The 23,058-nt window shown below is 44.0% G+C and overlaps 1 protein-coding gene across 1 annotated transcript in view; it reads right to left on the reverse strand.

Annotated features, from left to right (window-relative positions):
- LOC145351309 (ran-binding protein 17-like) overlaps positions 1–23,058 on the reverse strand; it is a 925,757-nt gene that overhangs the window by 693,769 nt on the left and 208,930 nt on the right. The window contains exon 8 of the mRNA XM_080200932.1: positions 16,885–16,958. Within this exon, the coding sequence (XP_080057058.1) occupies positions 16,885–16,958 (74 nt within the window). The remainder of the gene's footprint in view (positions 1–16,884; positions 16,959–23,058) is intronic.

Raw genomic sequence — 23,058 nt, forward strand, 5'->3', positions numbered from 1 at the left:
CGAACACAATCCCAACCAGGCCCTACCCCCATACCCCCACATATTATATCCACTAATCCCTCTAACCTACGCATCCCTGGACACTAAGGGGCAATTTCTTAGCACGGCCAATCAACCGAACCCGCAAATCTTTGGACTGTGGGAGGAAAGCGGAGCACCTGGAGGAAACCCACGCAGACGTAAGGAGAACGTGCAAACTCCACACAGACAGTGACCCGAGCTGGGAATCGAAGCCAGGACTCTGGAACTGTGAAGCAGCAGTGCTAACCACTATGCTACCGTGCCGTTCTGGACTCCCGCATCATTGGAAACATTCTTGCTGAATCTACCCTGTTTAAATCTTCTAGAATTTTATAAGTTTCTATCAGATGCCCTCTCACTCTTCTAAACTGCAGTGAATATAATCCTAACTGACTTAGTCTCTCCTCACATGATAGACCTGCCATCCTAGGAATCAGCTAGTAAACCTTCGCTGTAATCCCTCTATAGCAAGGACATCCTCCCTCAGATAAGGAGGCCAAAACTGCACACAAAACTCTTGATGTAGCCTCACCAACAACCTATAAAATTGCAGCAAAACATCTTTTACACTATACTCTAATCCTCTTGCTATGAAGGCCAACATATCACTTGCCTTCCTTACAGTCTGCTGTACCCGTGTGTTTATTTTCAGCAACTGATGCACGAGGACTCCATGGTCTCACTGAATATCCACCTCTCTCAATTTACACCTATTCAAGTACATAAGAACATAAGAAATAGGAGCAGGAGTAGGCCATCTCGCCCTTCGAGCCTGCCCTGCCATTCAATAAGATCATGGCTGATTTGAAGTGGATCAGTTCCACTTTCTTGCTTTCCCCCCATAACCCTTAATTCCCTTGTCTGTCAAAAACCTATTTACCCGTGACTTAAATATATTTAGCGAGGTAGCCTCCACCACTTCAACAGGCAGAGAATTCCAGAGATTCACCACCCTTTGAGTGAAGAAGTTCCTCCTCAACTCCGATCTAAACTGCTCCCCCCTTATCTTGAGGCTAGTCCTACTGTCCTTTCTGAGCGGGAAGAGTCTCTCTACCTCTACCCTATCCATCCCCTTCATTATCTTATACATCTCTATAAGATCCCCCCTCATCCTTCTAAACTTCAACGAGTACAGACCCAGACTATTTAGTCTCTCTTCATAGTCCAACCCCCTCATCTCCGGTATCAGCCTAGTGAACCTCCTCTGCACTCCCTCCAAGGCCAATATATCCTTGCGCAAGTACGGCGACCAAAACTGCACACAGTACTCCAGCTGCGGCCTCACCAGTACCCTGTACAGTTGCAGCAAGATCTCCCTGCTTTTATATTCTATCCCCCTCGCTATAAAGGCCAACATACCATTCGCCTTCTTGATCACCTGCTGCACCTGCAGACTGGGTTTTTGCGACTCGTGCACAAGGGCCCCCAGGTCCCTCTTCACCGTAGCATGCTGCAGCTTTTCACCCTTTAAATAGTAATTGCTCCGACTATTATTTCTGCCAAAGTGGATAACCTCACACTTGCTAACATTATACTCCATGTGCCAGGTCCTCGTCCACTCGCTCAGCCTATCCAGATCTCTCTGCAGACCTTCCACACCCTCCGCATAATTTGCTTTTCCATTCATCTTCGTGTCATCAGCAAATTTCGTCACCCTACACTCAGCCCCCTCCTCCAGGTCATCTATATAAATGGTAAATAGCTGAGGCCCCAGCACTGATCCCTGCGGCACTCCACTAGTCACCAGCTGCCAATCAGGATAGCACCCATTGATACCAACTCTCTGCCTCCTATTAGACAGCCAATCCTCTATCCATGCTAACACCTTACCCCCAACTCCGTGCACCCCAACCTTCGGTAGCAACCTTTTGTGAGGCACCTTATCAAATGCCTTTTGAAAATCTAGAAACACCACATCCACCGGTTCCTCTCTGTCTACCGCACTCATCACATCCTCATAGAAATCCAATAAATTCGTTAAACACGACTTCCCCTTAACGAATCCATGCTGAAGTAATACTCTGAATTCCTATTATTGCTACTTCACATTTATCCACATTATACTGTATCTGCCATGCAGATGCCCACACACTCAGCCTGTCCAAATCTAGCTGAAGTATCTCTGCATCCTCTTCACAACTCACCCTTGCACACAAGTTTGTATCATCTGCAAGTTTGGAGATAATACATTCATATATATGTGGACAGTTGGGATCCAAGCACAGATCCTTGCGGAACCCCACTAATCACTGACTGCCAATCAGAAAAAAACCCATTTATGCCAAGTATTCACTTCCTGTCTGCTAACCAGCTTTCTATCCATCTGAAGATGTTATCTGCAATCCCAATACATTATCCCTAACACCACGCACCTTTACCTTATGCCGCAGTCTTTTGTGTGGAATCTTGTTGAATGCCTTTTGAAAATCTAGGTAAACCCTGTTGTCCACCACACTTGTAATGTCCTCAAAGAATTCCACTAAATTAGTTAAGCTTGACCTGCCTTCCATGAAATCATGCTGCATCTGCCCAATGGGACAATTTCTATCCATGTCTTGCTATTTCTTCTTTAAGATAGATTCAAGCATTCTCCCCACTACAGAAGTTAGGCTAACCAGCCTAGAGCTACCTGCCTTTTGTCTATCTCCTTTTTTAAAAAGTGGTGTCACATTTGCTGTTTTCCAATCTGCCGGAACCGCCCCAGGGTCCAGTGAATTTTGGTAAATTACTATGAGTGGATTTGCTATTTCTCCTGACATTCCTTCCTGGGGATCCCATCAGGGCCAGGAGACTTGTCTCCCATTAGCCCCATTAGCTTGCCCAACACTATGTCTTTAATGATAATCATTGCTTCTAGGTCCTCACCTGCCAGAACTTTCTTGTCATCAATTTCTGACATGTTACTTGTGTCTTCCGCTGTGAAGACCGACACAAATTACCTGTTCAATGTCTCGGCCATTTCTTCCTTTCCCATTATTAAATTCCCCTTCTCACCCTCTAAAGGACCAATGTTTACCTTAGCCACTCTATTTCTTTTTATATATTTGTAGAAATTTCTGCTATCTGTTTTAATATTGAGCTAGTTTACTCTCATAATCTACTTTATTTCTCTTTTTTTGCTTTTCTCTTGGCTTTCTGTTGACCTTCAAAGGTTTCCCAATCCTCTAGCTTCCCACGAATCTTTGCCACTTTGTATGCATTTTCTTTCAATTTGATACTCTTTTTTATTTGCTGAGATATCCACTGCTAATTATCTCTTTTTTTACAGTCCTTCCTTTTCACTGGTATGTACTTTTTGCTGAGCTTTGTGAAAAATTGCTTTGAAAATCCTCCACTATCCCTTAATTGTCCCACCATAAAGTCTTTGCTCCCTATCTACCTTAGCCAAGTCCTCCCTCATCCCATTGTAGTCTCCTTTGTTTAAGCAGATGGAATAATGTGATATAATTTGAAAATAAATCTCAATAAAGAGTAAAGACTCTCTATGTTCTTGTCACTCTTGGAGCAACTGGATATCAATTAATACCTGAGCAAAGTTGAATTCACTTAGAATCAAATTAGGCATCCAAATTCTCCATCTAGAACATAGCACACTACAGCACAAAGAGGCCCGTCAGCCCACAAGTTGCGCCGATCATAACCTTACCTACCAGGCCTATCTATAACCCTCAATCCCATTAATCTAAGCTTAAAATGAAGAGGGAAATCTTTCATCATGAAAAGGCAATTTATTTTTCAAAATTAAATCTTCAGTGTCTGTGATCCAATTTTCTGTTGCCTTTCAATAACACAATGATAAGCTGAACATCACTGAATATCAGAATTCAAGACCTTGATTCAACAAAACAATAGTAGGAATAGAAAATACTTGCTTGCAGTTCAAATTTGCGGAGATCCGTTATTACCATTGTTAAAACCATTGCTAGCCTGAATCAAAGTTCATTTTTCCACTTCATATAAGAATAAGCGTCTTCTCCAATATTTCTCCCCCAACTAATGCAACTAAAAATAGATTATCATAATTCAATCCCATTTGTAACTTGTGAAATCTTGCTGTGTGAAAATTGACCAATTTGATTGCTATATAACGGAGCATCGAGAGGAATTACATAGAAACTAGAAGCGGGAGTAGGCCATCTGGAGTTGGTCGATTGTGAAATACTACTTGTGAAATGAAGTGCTAAACAAATGCAAGTCATTTCTCTCACATTTTTCTACAGTTCCAACCATCAGTTGCACAAAACTGCAGAGTGTTTTGTGTGTATGTGCGTGCGTGCGTGTGCGCATGCGCGCATGTCAGACAAGCAAATCAGTATGGAAATCAGGGCACAATTGTATAAACTATGTTATTCTGGCAGAGGCAAGAGCCTAGAGGAAAACTGCAATCTTCAGTCTGAGCAATTTGGAAAATTTGTCACCAGTATGAAAGTGGGAGGAAAAATCGAAGATTGAATAACATGAAAATATATTAAAATTAACTGAAAAAGAAAGGTGAAATCTTTCTACATGCTCCACATTTATGACATACAATTGCAGGATTTTGTAACTCATGAACGACAAGGCAGTAAGGGGAAAAGTGGAAGGTAGAGATTCCAAAGACAAAAATCAAAAAGGTGCTACAGTACAGAATACAAAGACTGTGGATAACTCAGTGAATGGGTCCAGTAAGGCTAAGAGAAATAAAACACAGGGAGAGTATACAAAAGACCACAGGACATGTGGTCTGAGAAAGCAGAGCAGACAGCAAGGGAAGCCTAGATTAAATGGCATTTATTTCAACGCAAGAGGCCTGATGGGCAAGGCAGATGAACTCAGAGCATGGATGGGTTTATGGGATCGGGATGTTATAGAACAAAGAACAAAGAACAAAGAACAACCCGGCACGGGACATAGGCCCTTCGGCCCAACGAGCCCACGCCGCCATTTTAAAGCATTTTCCTACACCTACCTTGCCCCGTGTGCATGCGAATGGGACCCCTCCTGTAGCCAGATTCAGGGGAGAATAGTGTAGGGTCAATTTGGTACACCAATCAGCCTAAGAGCACATCTTTGGGGTGTGGGAGGAAACCTGAGCACCCGGAGGAAACCCACGCAACCACAGGGAGAATGCGCAAACTCCCACAGACACTGGCCCAAATCCATGTATCTGCACAGCAAACAGTGATAGTCACTGAGCTGTTGTGGTGCCCGTCTGCTGGTCCAGATTTAAGCACACACGTCGACACGAAGTACTAGGCTACTCTCGAAACATCCAAGAGCTGCCCACGCATGACCCACCGTGTGCATGCCCCTCATTTGACAACAAGGTGGACCGACACCTGTGGATTAAAAGAGACAAAAACATTCACATGTACTATTACATTTCCAGTATCGATCCGAGGCTCTGACCCTTTTTAAAACATCCCTGTTTCACTCATGTGCCTATCTAAGTAAACCTTAAACAAGTACAGCGTGCCTGCCTCCACCACCTTACTTGGTAGCGCATTCCATACCCCCACGACCCTCTGTGTGAAAAACCTTCCTCTAGTATTCAAATTATACTTCTCCCCCCTCACCCTTAGATCGTGATGTCTCGTGATAGCTGTCCCCAATCTAGGGAAAAGCCTGCCACTGTTAACTCTATCTATACCCTTCATTATTTTATACACCTCTATCAGATCCCCCCTTAATCTCTGTCTTTCTAAGGAGAAGAGCCCCCAGTTTTCCCAATCTTTCCTCATAACCCAGTCCTTTCATACCAGGCAGCATCCTGGTAAACCTCCTCTGCACTCTCTCCAGGGTCTCCACATCCTTCCGGTAGTAAGGTGACCAGAACTGGGCGCAGTCCTCCAAATGCAGTCTAACCAACGTTCTGTATAACTGAAGCATTAGACAACAGCTCTTATACCCTATATCCCTTCCTATAAAGGCTAGCATTCCATAAGCTTTCTTTGCAACCTTCTCCACCTGTGTTAACACCTTCAGAGACTTGTGCACTTGCACTCCCAGGTCCCTCTGCATTTCTATACTCTTAATTGGTCAACCTTTTATCATGTAACTCCTCCCTGCATTATTCCTTCCAAAATGCAACACCTCGCATTTGTCAGGATTAAATTCCATCTGCCATCTATCTGCCCAGTATACCAACCTATCTATATCCTGCTGTGTCACCTGACAATCTTCCTCAGTATCCGCCAATCCTGCCATCTTGGTGTCATCCGCAAACTTGCTGATCACACCACGTATGCCCTCTTCCAAGTCGTTTATATATATATTACGAATATTATAGCAAATATTACTCCACTGCAGTAGATATATGGAGTCTTGGCTGCATCTTCGCAGAGATGGTAACAGATTCTAAAATCACTAGTACATAGCTATTACTGAAACATGGCTAAGGGAGGGGCACGACTGGCAGCTCAATATTCCAGGGTAGAGGTGTTATTGGAAAGAACAGGAGGTAAGAGAGGAAGGGGAGTTGCATTTTTGATTAGCAAGAACATCACAGCAGTACTGTGAGGAGATATGTCCAAGCCCACTGATTCTCTATGGGTAGAACTGAAAAATTGTGCGGAGGGTGTGGAAAGTCTGCAGAAGGATCGAGATAGGCTGGGCGAATGGGCCAGGAAATGGCAAATGGAATTTAATGTTGGCAAGTGTGAAGTTGTCCACTTTGGTAGGAATAATGGTAGGAAGGACAATTACTTACATGGCGAAAAACTGCAGCATGCGACGGTGCAGAGGGACCTCGGGGTCCTTGTGCATGAGTCGCAAAAACCCAGCCTGCAGGTGCAGCAGGTGGTCAGGAAGGCAAATGGGATGCTGGCCTTTATAGCGAGGGGGATTGAATATAAAAGTAGGGAGGTCTTGCTGCAACTGTACAGGGCATTGGTGAGGCCGCAGCTGGAGTACTGTGTGCAGTTTTGGTCGCCGCACTTACGCAAGGATATTTTGGCCTTGGAGGGAGTGCAGAGGAGGTTTACTAGGCTGATACCAGAGTTGAGGGGGTTGAACTATGAGGAGAGGCTGAATAAACTAGGCTTGTACTCGTTAGAGTTTAGAAGGATGAGGGGAGATCTCATTGAGACATATAAGATGATGAATGGGATGGATAGGATAGAGGTGGAGAGGCTCTTCCCGCTCAGAAAGGACAGTAGGACTAGTGGGCACAGCCTCAAGATAAAGGGGGGGGGCGGTTTAGGACGGAGTTGAGGAGGAACTTCTTCACTCAAAGGGTGGTGAATCTCTGGAATTCTCTGCCCCTTGAAGTGGTGGAGGCTGCCTCGCTAAATATATTTAAGACGCGGGTTGATAGGTTTTTGATAGGCAAGGGGATTAAGGGTTATGGGGAGAGGGCGGGAAGGTGGAACTGAGCCACGACAGATCAGCCATGATCTTATTGAATGGCGGGGCAGGCTCGAAGGGCTAGATGGCCTACTCCTGCTCCTATTTCTTATGTTCTTATGTTCTTATAAGAAGGGAGAGATCACTTTGATAGGGTTGTACTACAGTCCTCCAAATACTCAGCGGGAAATTGAGGAGCAAATATGTAAAGAGATTACAGATAGCACCATGAAAATTAGGGTGGTGTTAATAGGGGACTTCAACTTTCCCAACATTGACTGGGACAGCCATAGCATTAGGGGCTTGGATGGAGAGAAATTTGTTGAGTATATTCAGAAGGAAGTTCTTATTCAGTATGCGGATGACCTGACAAGAGAGGGGACAAAATTTGACCTCCTCTTGGGAAATAAGGAAGGGCAGGTGACAGAAGTGTTAGTGAGGTATCGCTTTGGGACAAATGACCATAAGTCCATTAGCTTTAAGATAGCTATGGAGAATGATAGGTCTGACACAAGGTTAAAATTTTAAATTGGGGTAAGGTCAATTTTGATGTATTAGACAGGAACTTTCAAAATTTGATTGGGGGAGTCTGTTGGCAGACAAAGGGACATCTGGTAAGTGGGAGGCTTTCAAAAGTGTGTTAACCAAAGTTCAGGGTAAGCATATTCCTTTTAGAATGAAGGGCAAGGCTGGTAGAAGTAGGGAACCCAAAATGACTCGGGGTATTGAGGCCCTGATCGAACAGAAGGAGGCAGCGTATGATGTACATAGGCAGCTGGAATCAAGTGAATCCTTGAACAGCATAGAGGTTGTCAGAGTAAAGTTCAGAGAGAAATCAGGGGGCAAAAAGGGGACATAAGAATGCTTTGGCAGATACATCGTGGGCCGAAGGGCCTGTTCTGCGCTGTAATGTTCTATGATACGGCAAAGGAGAATCCAAAGAGCTTCTACAAATACAAAGGCCAAAAGAGTAACTAAGAAGACAGTAGAGCCTCTTAAGGATCAACAAGGTCATCGAGGTGAGATCCTAAATGAATATTTCTGATCAGTATTTACCATTGAGAAAGACATGGATGTTAAGCAACTTGGGGAAATAGACTGTGATGCCTTGAGGAGTGTATATATTACAGAGAAGGAAGTGCTGGAAGACTTAAAGCGCATCAAGGTAGATAACTCCCAGGGACCTGATGAAATGTATCCCAGGATGTTGTGGGAGGCTATGGAGAAATTGTGGGTCTCCCAGCAGAGATATTTGAATTATCAACAGTCATAGGTGAGGTGCCTGAAGATTGGAGGTTAGCAAATGTTGTGCCTTTATTTAAGAACGGCTGCAGGGAAAAGCCTGGAAAAGCAGGGCCGATGAGCTGATGTCTGTAGTGGGTATGTTGTTAGAAGGCATTCTACGAGACAAGATTGAGATGCATTTAGAGAGGCAAGGATTGACTACGGATAGTCAGCATGGCTTTATGAGTGGAAACTCATGTCTCACAAATTTGATTGAGGTTTTTGAAGGGGTAACCAAAAAAGTAGATGAGGGCAGTGAAGTCGACATTGTCCACGTGGACATGCAAGGCCTTTGACAAGGTACTGCATGGTAGGTGGTTGCACAAGGTTAAATCTCAAGGGATCCAGAGTGAGGCAATTAATTGGATACAAAGTTGGCTTGATGACAGAGGGTGATTGTAGAGGGTTGCTTTTCCAACTGGAGGCTTGTGACTAGCTGTGTGCCTCATGGATCAGTCTGTTTTTTTAAATTTATATCAAAGATTTGGATGAAAATTTGAGGCATAGTTAGGAAATTTGCAGATGACACCAAGATTGGCAGCATAATGGACAGTGAAAAGGTTATCTAGGATTACAGCAGGATTTTGATCAATTGGACCAGTGGGCTGATGAATGGCGGATGGCGTTTAATTTAGATAAATGTGTGGTGATGCAATTTGGTATAGATCGAATTGGGGGCATGACCTACTCAGTTAATGGTAGGGTGTTGGGAGGAGTTAGAGAATAAAGAGATCTAGGAGAACAGGTTCATGGCTTCTTGAAAGTGGAGCCACAGATGGACAGGGTGGTGAAGAAGGTATTCGACATGCCTGGTTTCATTGGTCAGAACACTGAATGCAGGAGTTGGGACATCTTGTTGAAGTTATACAAGGCTTTGGTAAGGCCACACTTGGAATACTGTGTATAGTTCTGATCATCCTATTATGGAAAGGATATTATTAAACTAGAGAGAGAGCAGTAAAGACTTACTGGGATACTACCCAGCTTTGATGGTTGGAGTTACAAGGAGATGCTGGATTGACTGCGGCTTTTTTCCATGGAGCGTAAGAAGCTTAAGGGTGATCTTATAGAGGTCCATAAAATAATGAGGGATATCAATAAAATAGGTATCAACATCTTTTCCCAAAGGTAGTAGAGTCTAAATTAGACTGCATTGGTTTTAAGGTGAGAGGGGCAAGATACAAAAGAGTCCAGAGGGGCAATTATTTCACTCAGCGAGTGGTGAGTGTCTGGAACGAGCTGCCAGAGGCACTAGTAGAGGTGAATACAATTTTGTCTTTTAAAAAGCATTTAGACAGTTACATGGCTAAAATGGGTATAGAGGGATATGGGCCAAATGTAGGCAATTGAGACTAGTTTAATGGTTAAAAACTAGGTCGCATGGACAAGTTGGGCCAAAGAGTATGTTTCCATGCTGTAAACCTCTATGATCCTATAACTATGTGATCAGTGACCCATATGTCACCTATACTTGAACCCTTCACAAAGTTTATCTCCCATATTTTTAAATTTTAGTTTATTTTCCTTCCAAGTACCAGTTACAGTGTCAAGCACTCCAACATCAGGTGAAGCAGTGGTCAGGGTAAGTCTCTCTCTTCCCTACTCCAACAAGGTGCCTCAGTTCCAACTGAAAAAACTTCCACATCACCACTGTGAAATGTTTCATCCAATGGCCATTCTGCAGTAGACTGCCAATTTAGTGACAAGTTACAGGTGGTTTTGTGCTACAAGCCATATAAGAACATAAGAACAAAAGAAATAGGAGCAGGAGTAGGCCATCTAGCCTTTCGAGCCTGCCCCGCCATTCAATAAGATCGTGGCTGACCTGAAGTGGACCAGTTCCACTTTCCCGCTTTCTCCCCATAACCTTTAATTCCTTTGTCTGTCAAAAACCTACCTACTCATGACTTCCTGGAGCCAACACGTCTCCCGAAGTTCCACATCTGCATCAAGTGTTTAGAGCTGCAGCGTCTGAGGGCCCGGGTCAAGCACTTAGAGCTGCATCTAGAGGATGAATTTCTGGTCAGGGAGAACGAGGCAATAATGGATATGAACCACGGTCAAGTGGAGATCCCAGAGCCTAGTGGGGGGGACAGGTGGGTTACCATTAGGAAGGGGAAAAAGAAGAAGAATCCTGGTCCAAAGACTACCCCAGTGGTCCCCCAAAAGGCATCAACAGGGGTACAAAAGGTAAAATAGGAGGACCAGAATGCCTCAGAGGGAAGGAAGGGGGCTGGCAATGAGATAGTGGTGGGGGATGGGAGGGTTAAAGGAATAGATAGGCGGTTCTGTGGACAGAAGAGAGAATCCAGGATGGTAGTCTGCACCCCTGGAGCAGGGGTACAGGACATATCAGAGAGGATAGAGGGAATTTTGAAGGAAGAAGGGACCCAGGCTGACGTAATTGTACACATAGGGGAGAAGGACATAGGAAGGAAGAGCAGGGGGATGTACGTAGGCAATTCAGGGAGTTGGGGGCCAGGCTGAAGGGCAGGGCCTCCAGGGTGGCATTCTCTGGGCTGCTGCCTAGTAACAGTAGAGCTAGAGATAATGAGATCCTACAGCTGAATGCGTGGCTGAGGGATTAGTGCAAGGCAGAGGGCTTTACTTTTGTCGATCATTGGGAAGTATTTGTGAGAGAAGGGCATCTATACAGGGGGGAATGGGGAACATTAGAATGGGAAGGGCACAAATATCTTAGCTGGGAGGTTAGCTGGAGTGTTTTGGCAGGGTTTAAACTAATATGGAGGGGGGGTGGGGATGAGACCAATAGGTCAGTAGGCACTGGGATTGGGAGCGAGTTGGGTGACAGGGTAGGTTTGGTTGAGAGGAAAATCATCCGGGGGAAGGAGGATCCGAGTGGGCCTGGAGGTTTGGATTGCGTCTGTTTTAATGCAAGGAGTGTAACGGGTAAAACGGATGAGCTTAATGTTTGTGAGGAATTTAGATGTGGTGGAAGTGACGGAGACGTGGTTAAAGGAAGGGCAGGACTGGCAGCTAAATATTCCTGGGTATAAGTGTTTTGTGACAGAGGAGGGTTGAAGAGAGGTGGTGGGGTGGCCTTGTTAGTTAAGGAGCACATCACAGCAGTGCAGAGAAAGGATAATATAGAGGAGTTAGGGATTGAGTTGCTGTGGGTGGAGTTGAGGAATAGGAAGGTAGTGATGACTAAGCTAGGGGTGTACTAAAGGCCACCCAACAGCCCACGGGCAGTGGAAGAAGGCATATGTAAAGACATTTTGGATAGGTGCAGAAAGAATAGGGTTGTTGTAGTGGGAGATTTTAATCTTCCTGGAATGGATTGGAAGGTGCCTAGAGCTGGGGGTTCGGATGGGGAGGAATTTGTAAAATGTGTGCTGGAAGGGTCCTTGGAGCAGTATGTAACTAGCCCGACTAGGGAGGGGGCTATACTGGATTTAGTTCTGGGTAATGAGCTGGGTCAGGTGGTTGAGGTTGCATTGGGTGAACATGTAGCTAACAGTGACCACAATTCTGTCTACTTTAGGATAATAATGGAAAAAGATGAATGCTGTCCGAGGGGGAGGGTGCTAAACTGGGGGAAGGCAAGTTACAGCCAGATTAGGCATGAGCTTATGGATACTGATTGGGAGAGGTTGTTTGCGGGTAAGTCCACGTTCAGCAAGTGGGAGGCTTTCAAGGGAAAACTTAAACGGTTGCAGGAGAGATATGTGCCGATTAAGAGGAAGGATGGGAAAGGTAGGATTAGAGAACCGTGGATTACAGGGGTCAGGAAGAAGAGAGAGGCATATGTTAGGTCTAAGCAACTGGGAACGGACAGAGCACTGGAGGAATATAGAGAGAGTAGGAGAGAGCTCAAAAGGGGAGTTAGAAGGGCGAAAAGGGGGCATGAAATGGCTTTGGCGGATAGGATTAAGGAAAATCCAAAGGCATATATTATATTATTAGGAACAAAAGGGTGGTTAGAGGGAAAATTGGTCCTCTTAGGGACGGAGGAGGGGAACTGTTCTTAGAGTCTGAGGGAATGGGGGAGATCCTGAATGAATACTTTGCATCAGTATTCACAAAGGAGAGGGGATTGGTGTCTTGTACTGTCTTGGAGGGAGCTGTGGACCAGTTGAAAGAAATATCCATTACGGGGGAGGAAGTGTTAGGGTTTTTAGGCAGCATAACAACTGATAAATCTCCGGGGCCTGATGGCATTTATCTCAGGCTGCTTAGGGAGGTGAGAGATGAAATTGCTGGGCCTCTAATGCAAATCTTAGTCTCTTCTTTGGACACAGGTGAGGTCCCAGAGGACTGGAGGATAGCGAATGTGGTACCGCTGTTTAAAAAGGGTAGTAGGGATAACCCTGGTAATGATAGGCTGGTGAGTTTGACGTGGTAGGAAAGTTATTGGAAAAAATTCTTAGGGATAGGATGTATACGCATTTGGAGCGTTGCGATCTGATTAGGGATTCGCAGCATGGCTTTGTTAAGGGGAGGTCTGGCCTTACGAATCTGGTAGAATTTTTTGAGGAGGTGACAAAAATGGTCGACGAAGGACGAGCCGTTGATGTCATCTATATGGATTTCAGTAAGGTGTTTGACAAACTCCCTCATGGTAGGTTGGTTGAAAAGGTTAATGCTCATGGGATACAAGGACAGGTATTTAGATGGATTGAGAACTGGCTAGGTAACAGGATAAAGTCTGACAACACCAGGTTTAAGTCCAACTGATTTATTTGATAGTACACTCACTAGCTTTCGGGGTTAGTCCCTTCATCAGGTGAATGGAGAGTTCTGGCCTCAGACAGAGCATATAAAGCACAGGCAGTTTACAGATTACTGATTAGAATGCGAATCTTTACCCCTAACCTGCTGTTCAAGTCTTAAAGTGGCCGACAACGTGAGTGGAAGGAGCAGTGATCACAGGTTAAAGAGATGTGTATTGTCTCCAGACAGTACAGTAAGTGAGGTTTTGCAAACTGAGGCAAGTCACGGGGGTTACAGATCGTGCGACATGAACATTTGGAGTACTGCATCCAGTTCTGGTCACCTTACTATCAGAAGGACGTGAAGACCCTGGAGAGAGTGCAGAGGAGGTTTACCAGGATGCTGCCTGGTATGGAAGGACTGGGTTCACGTCGCACTATCTGTAACCCCCGTGACCTGCCTGGGTTTGCAAAACCTCACTTACTGTACTGTCTGGAGACAATACACATCTCTTTAACCTGTGATCACTGCTCCTTCCACTCACATTGTCGGCCACTAAGACTTGAACAGCAGGTTAGGTGTAAAGATTCGCATTCTAATCAGTAATCTGTAAACTGTCTGTGCTTTATATGCTCTGTCTGAGGCCAGAACTCTCCATTCACCTGACGAAGGGACTAACCCCGAAAGCTAGTGAGTGTACTGTCAAATAAATCGGTTGGACTTAAACCTGGTGTTGTCAGACTTTTTATTGTGTTTACCCCAGTCCAACGCTGGCATATCCACATCATAGGTAACAGGAGACAGAGAGTAGTAGTGGAAGGGTCCTTTTCTAGCTGGAGGTCTGTCACCAGTGGTGTGCCACTGGGACCTCAGTACTGGGACCTCTTCTATTCATAATATATATAAATGACTTGGAAGAGGGCGTACGTGGTCTGATCAGCAAGTTTGCAGATGACATGAAGATGGCTGGACTTGCGGACAGTGAGGAGCAGTGTCAGGCAATACAGCAGGATATAGATAGGCTGGTATATTGGGCAGATAAATGGCAGATGAAATTTAATCCTGATAAATGCGAGGTGATGCATTTTGGAAGGAATAATGTAGAGGGGAGTTACATGATAAAGGGTACACCTATTAAGAGTATAGAAATGCAGAGGGACCTGGGAGTGCAAGTGCACAAGTCTTTGAAGGTGGCAACACAGCTGGAGAAGGTTGCGAAGAAAGCTTACGGTACGCTAGCCTTTATAGGAAGGGGTATAGAGTACAAGAGCTGGCGTCTAATGCTGCATTTGTATAGAACATTGGTTAGACCGCATTTGGAGTACTGCGTCTAGTTCTGGCCACCTTACTATCGGAAGGACGTGAAGGCCCTGGAGAGAGTGCAGAGGAGGTTTACCAGGATGCTGCCTGGTATGGAAGGACTGGGTTATGAGGAAAGATTGGGTAAATTGGGGCTGTTTTCCTTAGAAAGACGGAGATTGAGGGGGGATCTAATAGAGGTGTATAAGATAATGAAGGGTATAGATAAACAGTGGCAGGCTTTTTCCTAGATTGGAGACAACTATCACACGGGGCCACGGGCTTAAGGTGAGGGGGGAGAGGTATAATTTGGATGCTAGAGGGAGGTTTTTCACACAGAGGGTCATGGGGGTATGGAACGCACTGCCAAGTAAGGTGGTGGAGACAGGCACGCTGGACTTGTTTAAGGTGTACTTAGATAGGCACATGAACGAAATAGGGATGGAGGGTTATAGGAGACTGTTTTAAATAAGGATCAGAGCCTCAGGATGTTCCTGGAAATCAACTGTTACATGTGTTGATGTTTTTGTCTTTTACTCCACAGGTGCATCGGTCCACCTTGTTGTCTAACGAGGGGCATACACGCGGCGGTTCGTGCGTGGGCTGCTCTAGGATGTTTCGAGAGTAGCCTGGTAATTCACGTCGTTTGTGTACGCTTAAACTGGACCAGCAGATGGGCACCACGACAGCTCAGTGACTATCACTGTTTGCTGTGCAGATACATGGATTTGGGCCAGTATCTGTGAGAGTTTGCGCATTCTCCTTGTGGTTGCGTGGGTTTCCTCCGGGTGCTCCGGTTTCCTCCCACACCCCAAAGATGTGCTCTTAGGCTGATTGGTGTAACAAATTGTCCCTAAATTATTCTCCCCTTAATCTGGTTTCCAGTGGAGGTACCATAAGCATAGACATGGGTCAAGGGTGGAGGAGGAAAAGCACATTGTTAAAATGACGGCAAGGCTCATTGGGCCAAAGGGCCTGTTTCCCGTGCTGTACTGTTCTTTGTTCTTTGACTTAAATATATTAAGCAAGGTAGCCTCCACCACTTCAACAGGCAGAGAATTCCAGAGATTCACCACCCTTTGAGTGAAGAAGAAGTCCTTCTCAACTCTGATCTAAACTGCACCCCCCCCTTATCTTGAGGCTGTGCCCTCTAGTCCTGCTATTCTTTCTAAGCGGGAAGAATCTCTCTACCTCTATCCCATCCATCCCCTTCATTATCTTATACATCTCTATAAGATCCCCCTCAGCCTTCTAAACTCCAACGAGTACAGATCCAGTCTATTTAGTCTCTCTTCATAGTCCAACCCCCTCATCTCCGGTGTCTGCCTAGTGAACCTCCTCTGCACTCCCTCCAAGGCTAATATATCCTTCCGCAAGTGCGGCGACCAAAACTGCACACAGTACTCCAGCTGCGGCCTCACCAGTACCCTGTACAGTTGCAGCAAGACCTCCCTGCTTTTATATTCTATCCCCCTCACTATAAAGGCCAACATTCCATTCACCTTCTTGATCACCTGCAAACTGGGTTTTTGCGACTCGTGCACAAGGACCCCCAGGTCCCTCTGCACCATAGCATGCTGCAGCTTTTCGCCTTTTAAATAATAATCTCTCCTACTATTATTTCTACCAAAGTGGATAACCTCACACTTGCTAACATTATACTCCATCTGCCAGGTCCTCGTCCACTCGCTCAGCCTATCCAGATCTCTCTGCAGACTTTCCACACCCTCCACGCAATTTGCTTTTCCACTCATCTTTGTGTCATCAGCAAATTTCGTCACCCTACACTCAGCCCCCTCCTCCAGATCATCTATATAAATGGTAAATAGCTGAGGCCCCAGCACTGATCCCTGCGGCACTCCACTAGTCACCAACCGCCAACCAGAATAGCACCCATTGATACCAACTCTCTGCTTCCTATTAGACAGCCAATCCTCTATCCACGCTAACACCTTACCCCCAACTCTGTGCACCCTAACCTTCTGTAGCAACCTTTTATGAGGCACCTTATCAAACGCCTTTTGGAAATCTAAAAACACCACATCCACCGGTTCCCCTCTGTCTACCGCAGAGTTAATAAGGATATTAACAAGGAGCTGGATTCGACATAACATGGGGCCTCTTATGACTAACAGACAGAGCAAATATCCACCCCATTAGTGTGGGCTGGATTTAAACCCATGTCCCAGAGATAATTCAGTACTGCTTAATAAAGTTATTATGTTAGCTAAGCTATACAAAACGCTTCAGGAATTACAGTGAAATTCATGCATCAAGACTTACCAGTGGAGAAAGTGAAGGGGGAATGCAATGATAGAGGTCAAAAAACAGTTGCAAAGTCGACATATCCAGCAATACTGAAAAAAGATAACAATGCAAGATAATGTCAAGGGCTGCGGTTTAAAACTGACGTAGGAATGATGTTATGATGTATAAACATCCAGATTTGGATGGCAGCTACCCAGTAACAATATTTCAAAAAAAAAGACTATTTATTATGAAATTTTCCACAATGCAGTAAGAAAATGATCTTACAAAATTCAGATGTTGGCCACACATGCTACAGTTGTATATTGGTTGGTCACACATGGTACAAGTGTGTGCTGGTAATCACATAGCACATTTCTGGATGGAACAATAATATTTCAGAGTATGTTTACATGACCAGGCATTCAAATTACTAAAACCTCGTGGAAGAGTGTAAAAAATTAAAATAGTTACGGACTGTTTGTCTTTACTCGAAGGAGTTTGAATACAAAGATGAAAAAGTGATGCTTCAGTTGTATAGAGCCTTGTTAAACCCTGCTTGGAATACTGAATTAAGTTTTAGGTAACGGACCTCAAGTTGTGCATCACAGAAACTGTCATGCCACAAAAAGGTCATTTGGCCTATCATGTCGACACCAACTCTCCAAACGAGCTTCACGGCTTACTGTCATTCCTCCGACTGTACCCTGCATGTATTAACATTGCAGATTTGTCAAAATTATGCCATGGCTCGAAGGTTGCAGAAGGCTGACATGTTCAGTGGGATTCTCCCAAAAAAGTTCTAGGTGCCGGGTTCGTGTAAAAACTGGAGTAAATCCAGCTGGATTCTTTTCAGCAGGATTTTCAAAATGAATCTCCCACAGTCTGCCACTGCAGAGTGCACTAGCGTGAATCTCATTAAAAATTAGGGGGCGGGGCCTATTCCCACTGAAGAGGCTGGCAGCAATAGCACTGAACAATCCATTGCAAATTTACCAATCTGTCAGCATCAAGATAGGCACCTGCGCAGTAGGCCCACACTGCTGGCCTTCCCATCACTGGCCAGCTCGATCACTGGCCAGCACAGTAACCCCCTGATCACTGTCCTCCCAGACTGTGTCTGGAACAGCCCCGAATCCCCCCCCCACTCCACCAGCCTCTCAATCTGTCCGATATCCCGTGCACAGTTCCAAGGTGCCCCCTGTACATTGCCATTTTGCCCCTTGGGCAGTGCCGGGGGAGGGAGGGTGGTAGAGGCTCGTGGCTAGCAGGCCCAGAGACTGCAGTCCCAGGCGAATTACTTGAAAATTAATATTTGAATAATTAATACAGCTCCTTGCTGACTTCTGGCACGGAATTGACATCGATAGAAATCCGACAGCCAGAGATGCGTAGAGACCGTGGGCACCCAGTGGGAAGCCTGCTACATGGCCTCCTCTTGAGTCTTACAGCCCGCTGAGCTTTAGCATTGCCACCGTTGCATGGTCTTCAGATGAAAGTGGTGAAAATGATCAAAGTGCTGAAAATGAGAAAGGGATCCAATAAAAGAGGGACACAGAAACTATTTTCTCTGGTGGAGGAAACCAGAACAATTGGGGAATGGGACATGGAAGAAAGATGAGCTACAGATTAGCCATGATTTAACTGAAGTACAGGCTTGAGGAGATGAATGGGTTGACAGTCATCATTTGACAGTCAGGTGTTAACAGAAAGAGGTATGCTACTATGGTGGATGTTCTGTCTTAGCAATACAGGATATGAAAAAAGTCCAGAGAGTGATAATGTCGAAGTTGGATTCCTTTGAAAAGATTAATGTTGCATTATTAGACAAGCAGCTATCAGGATGTAAATATATGGAGCTTTGCAAAAGGATAATGAGGAGAGGAATGGGGCATTCTGGAATTTTGCTTGGAGGGGTTCCTAATATGGAAGTGTACTGGCAGATAGCAGGAGAAAGAGATTTATGACAGTCAGAATTTGGTGTCCAGCTGCTCCCCCACAGTCTGCAACTTTAGATTTGGACTGAATGGCCTCCTTTTGTGCAGTTATTACTCTTTGTATCCAAGCATCAGGGCATTGTAAACTATGTCTGTGGGGTCATGACGCATGCCATTTCATTGGGCAAAAGATGCCAGGAAATTGTGCCTATTTTTGTGTTTGAATGAAGCTCTCAAATTAGGTAACTCTGAATTACTTGAAGTACTTGGATAAGGGCAATCCAAGATAACGATTAAAATACAATGTTTGGCAAAAGTCTCCTTCTTCCATCTCATGATCAGCTCCAATGCCAAAACTTATGCTTTACTAAACAGCTAAACTCTGAAACATGTCAATCAAACTTTTAATTGATTATTATTTTTCAGCACAGAAGGCCCTGCAGGTCAATAAGAAGCAGTCAAGAAGCTTTCAGGAAATCAGAAAATGGCAGAGTGCATTATTCAAATTACATAAATATACATGAAGTCCCTGACCAGTTTATCAATCTTCTGCCACAAGATAGTAGGACAGTGACTGAGTGTAGAAACTTAGCATTGTTAACATTTTTGTATTAATTCCAAAACTACCCAGAGCAAAACAGACTGATTAAGTTTCATTTCATATTCTATAAACTGGCATATCATTCATGCACAAATTTAAAAGGTACATTCATCTGAATTATTGCATGCAGTTGAATGCTACAAAGGGGCATTTACATTTTCAGTCTGCCTTTGGTAGTGTAACTCATCCTTTCAAACATCTCCTCAGAAATGGTCCAGATATTTTTGCAGTAGTCACTATTGAGTGTCCCATGAAAGTGCCCTTGACAGGCATGTACACCAAAAAAATGCTGCTCATCAACAGGGGTTTTAGCTTTCCATTCCCTCCTAAGAAACAGTGGCACCACTACAGCACTAAGCTCACCAATGAACTGGACAGTTGATATCAGTAAATATGGAAAGAGAGACTCAAACAGCTTAGCAAGCCATTCAATCAATCATGCCTCTTTGAAACAGTTATCCAACTAGTCCTACTCGCCAACTTTTTTCCATTAACCCTTCAAATACATTTCCTTTGCCTTTTGAAAGTTACTGATTTGAATCTGATTTCACCACATGTTCAGATAGTACATTCCAGATCTTAACAACCCACTGTGTAAAGGAATTTCTCCCCACCTTCCCTCTAGTTTCTTCTTGCCAATTATTTTAAATATACGAGGTCTTGTTATCCTGACACACTTGCCAAAGGAAACAGTTTCTTCCTACTTATTTTATCAAAATCCCTCATAATCTGAATACCACTTGAATCTCTCAGCTCAAAGGCAAACAATTCCACCTCCTCCCAACTCTCCACATAACTGTTCTCTCTCTTCTCAGACATCACTCAGCTCAATTTCTCTGTAACTTCTCCAGGGCCTTGGCATCCTTTTTAAAGTGTGTAATATTCCACATTATTACATACTGTCCATACATTAACATAATATTCCAGCTGAGACCGAACCAGTGATTTGTAAAGATTTAGCATATACTGCTGGCAAGACTAGCATTTGTTACCCATCCCTAATGGACCTTGGTGCCATTTGTGGGTCTGATGTCAGGTAGGTGCAGTAAATTTCCATTCCTAAAGAAGTTTGTAAACCAAATGGGTTTCTAATGACATTCAATGATAGTTGTTATGGAAACCATTACTGAGAGGCGTTTTACTTTCAAGGTTTATCAACTGAATTTAAATTTCACCTGCTGCAGCGAAGGGATGTGACTTCTGTCCTCGAAGCATTAACTTGGGTCTCAGGATTACTACTCCACTGACATTAACACTATCTTCCCACATGACGTTGTTGTTTTTGTGTACAACGCCCCTATTTGGAAAGCACAGTATATTACACACATTCTTATCTTGACCTTCTACCTTCAATGATTTGCAAATGTATATCCTCAGACTTCTCTTTCTTGCAAATTCCCCAAAATAGTACCATCTAGATCATACTTCCTTTCTATGTTCTTTTTCCAAAATGGAACACACTTCAAGAGGCCATCTACAACACCACAGTCTCAACATATGGGAAGCAAGACCAGAGAAATGCTGACTGGTTCAAGGCTAACATACTGTGATGGATCCTGTCATTGAACCCAAGCGGTCCATTCTCATTAATTACAAGAGAAATCCGAACAAGAAAATCCTGAGTGTACTAAGCGTTGCTCAAAGTAAAGTCCAACAAACAGCCAGACTAATGACTGCCAGTTACAACGCTGTTGGAATAGCCAGATGTCCTTTGACATGGAATATCAGGGGCATGAACGAAGGGATCAAAAGTGCAGCAAATCTGACAGCAAAGAAAATGGCTCCACTGAAAAAAAGTAAACAGTTGGAAGGATGGGTGGAATTCTATCTTGAACACCACCACTGAGGAAGTTCTAGACACCATATCTAGCAGAATTGGATATTGAACCCACAGTGGCGGATCTCAGCGGATCTCAGCAAAGCTAATTATATCAGAACTCCTGCTACATCTGCACAAACTTCTGACTTTTTTTCTAAAGAAGTCACAGGATAATAACTGGAGGGCTAAACCCTAGCAGAGTTTCCCATTCCTAGATTTCAACCTCAAAGTTAGCAATTCTGAAAGATAATTGAATTTGGTAATTAGCATATTGTTACAAGGTGCCATCCTCATTAGAACACTTCCCCAATATCAGCCGAAATTGGCAGCAGTTTTAAAACATAATCTGCAACAAGGATATCTATAACAGAAGAGGTGTCTCATCTTAAAATTTTAAACCATGGGGCAATTTGAATGAAGATTGTGGCCAAACAGGCCACCTAAAATGGCAACTTACAGAGCACGCTGGGATAATTGGACCAGCACTGAAACAGCAGACTGCAGTTTAAAAGACAGAGATAAACAGGCTGCAGCTTAAACTACTGACTACACAGGAAATAGGCCATCCCAAGACAATGGACACTCTTGGGTCAAACATACTTGTTTATCAAAGGCAAGCCTTAACCCCTTATTTGGGAGAGAGATATGTGATTTACATGCCTGCAGCACCTACAGGCACGGCCATTGGGTACACACCGAGAAATCGGTGTGGCAGCACCTGACTGGACTCTTATCGATCAGAGTGATAAAGCCCTGATCGATCGATTGATTGATAAGAATCAGGAGACCACCCAAAAGGAACAAAACCAAGGAGGGATAAAAAGTGCTGCACAACAGAAGAAGCTCTCTCTCTCTCTGACCCCACGAATGAGCTACAACAGCAGCGACCATCGCCAGCAATGACCAGCATGAGGACAGCCACCACAACCAAGAAGGAAGGAAGACCAGAGCCAGAGTGTCTGACCAGACCAAAGGACCAGAGTACATTGAGGACTACAGAGACAGATAAAGGCCGGTATTTGTTTGGGTGCTTGCCAGTCACGCAAAGTCAAGTCAAGGTCTGGTATTGGACTTGAACTCTAGTATTTCTGTAAGGTAACTTATTGTTGGTTGAGGGGATGATTATTGATTGTGTATTTAAATAAATATTGTTGTACTAACAAGAATTCTACTCGCAATTCTTTGTCCACCATATAATGGTTAAAACAGACCGTGCAGCAGGCACAACAAGATGCTATTTGTCCATTAAAATTCTAGCTTCATGCCAAGATATAATAATGGAAAAGAGCTTAAAGTCTCATACTTTGGAATAAAAAAAGGTTCAGAGAAAGCTACAAAGACATTCTTACATTATCAGTTCATTTGTACAGACAAGTAAGATACTGGGAAAGCTTCATTGGTCATGGCTGGAAGCCACTATTTGTCTTCACCATTTTAGTTAATGAACTCATGCAGATGCACTCAATTCAATTCAGTTTAGCTCAATAACCACCAATAATTTCTGACATCACTCTGGAGACTGGAGGTTTCTGCTCTGACAATTCTATTAACTGTTGATAATCTCTCACTATTTGTCAGCAATGGCCAAAGAAAAATCTCAGGTCCTAATTATCTGCAAGTTTGTGATATTTTTAAAAGAAAATTTACACCTAGCTATTGATACTTGCAAACAACTTTATTGCCACCACCAGTCATGTAGAAAAATGTTAATAAATACTGCTAACTTTAGAATGAACAAAGATACTTGGAAAAATTGTACAGACACAGCCCAGTTACAAGTAAGATAAGGGAAATAATTTCGGTGCCAGGCACAGATTGAATGTTGCCAAGAAATCAAAAACAGAATACTGAAA

Source organism: Carcharhinus amblyrhynchos, chromosome 13, assembly GCF_965287045.1.
Source record: "Carcharhinus amblyrhynchos chromosome 13, sCarAmb.v2.hapA, whole genome shotgun sequence".
Classification (NCBI taxonomy): domain Eukaryota; kingdom Metazoa; phylum Chordata; class Chondrichthyes; order Carcharhiniformes; family Carcharhinidae; genus Carcharhinus; species Carcharhinus amblyrhynchos.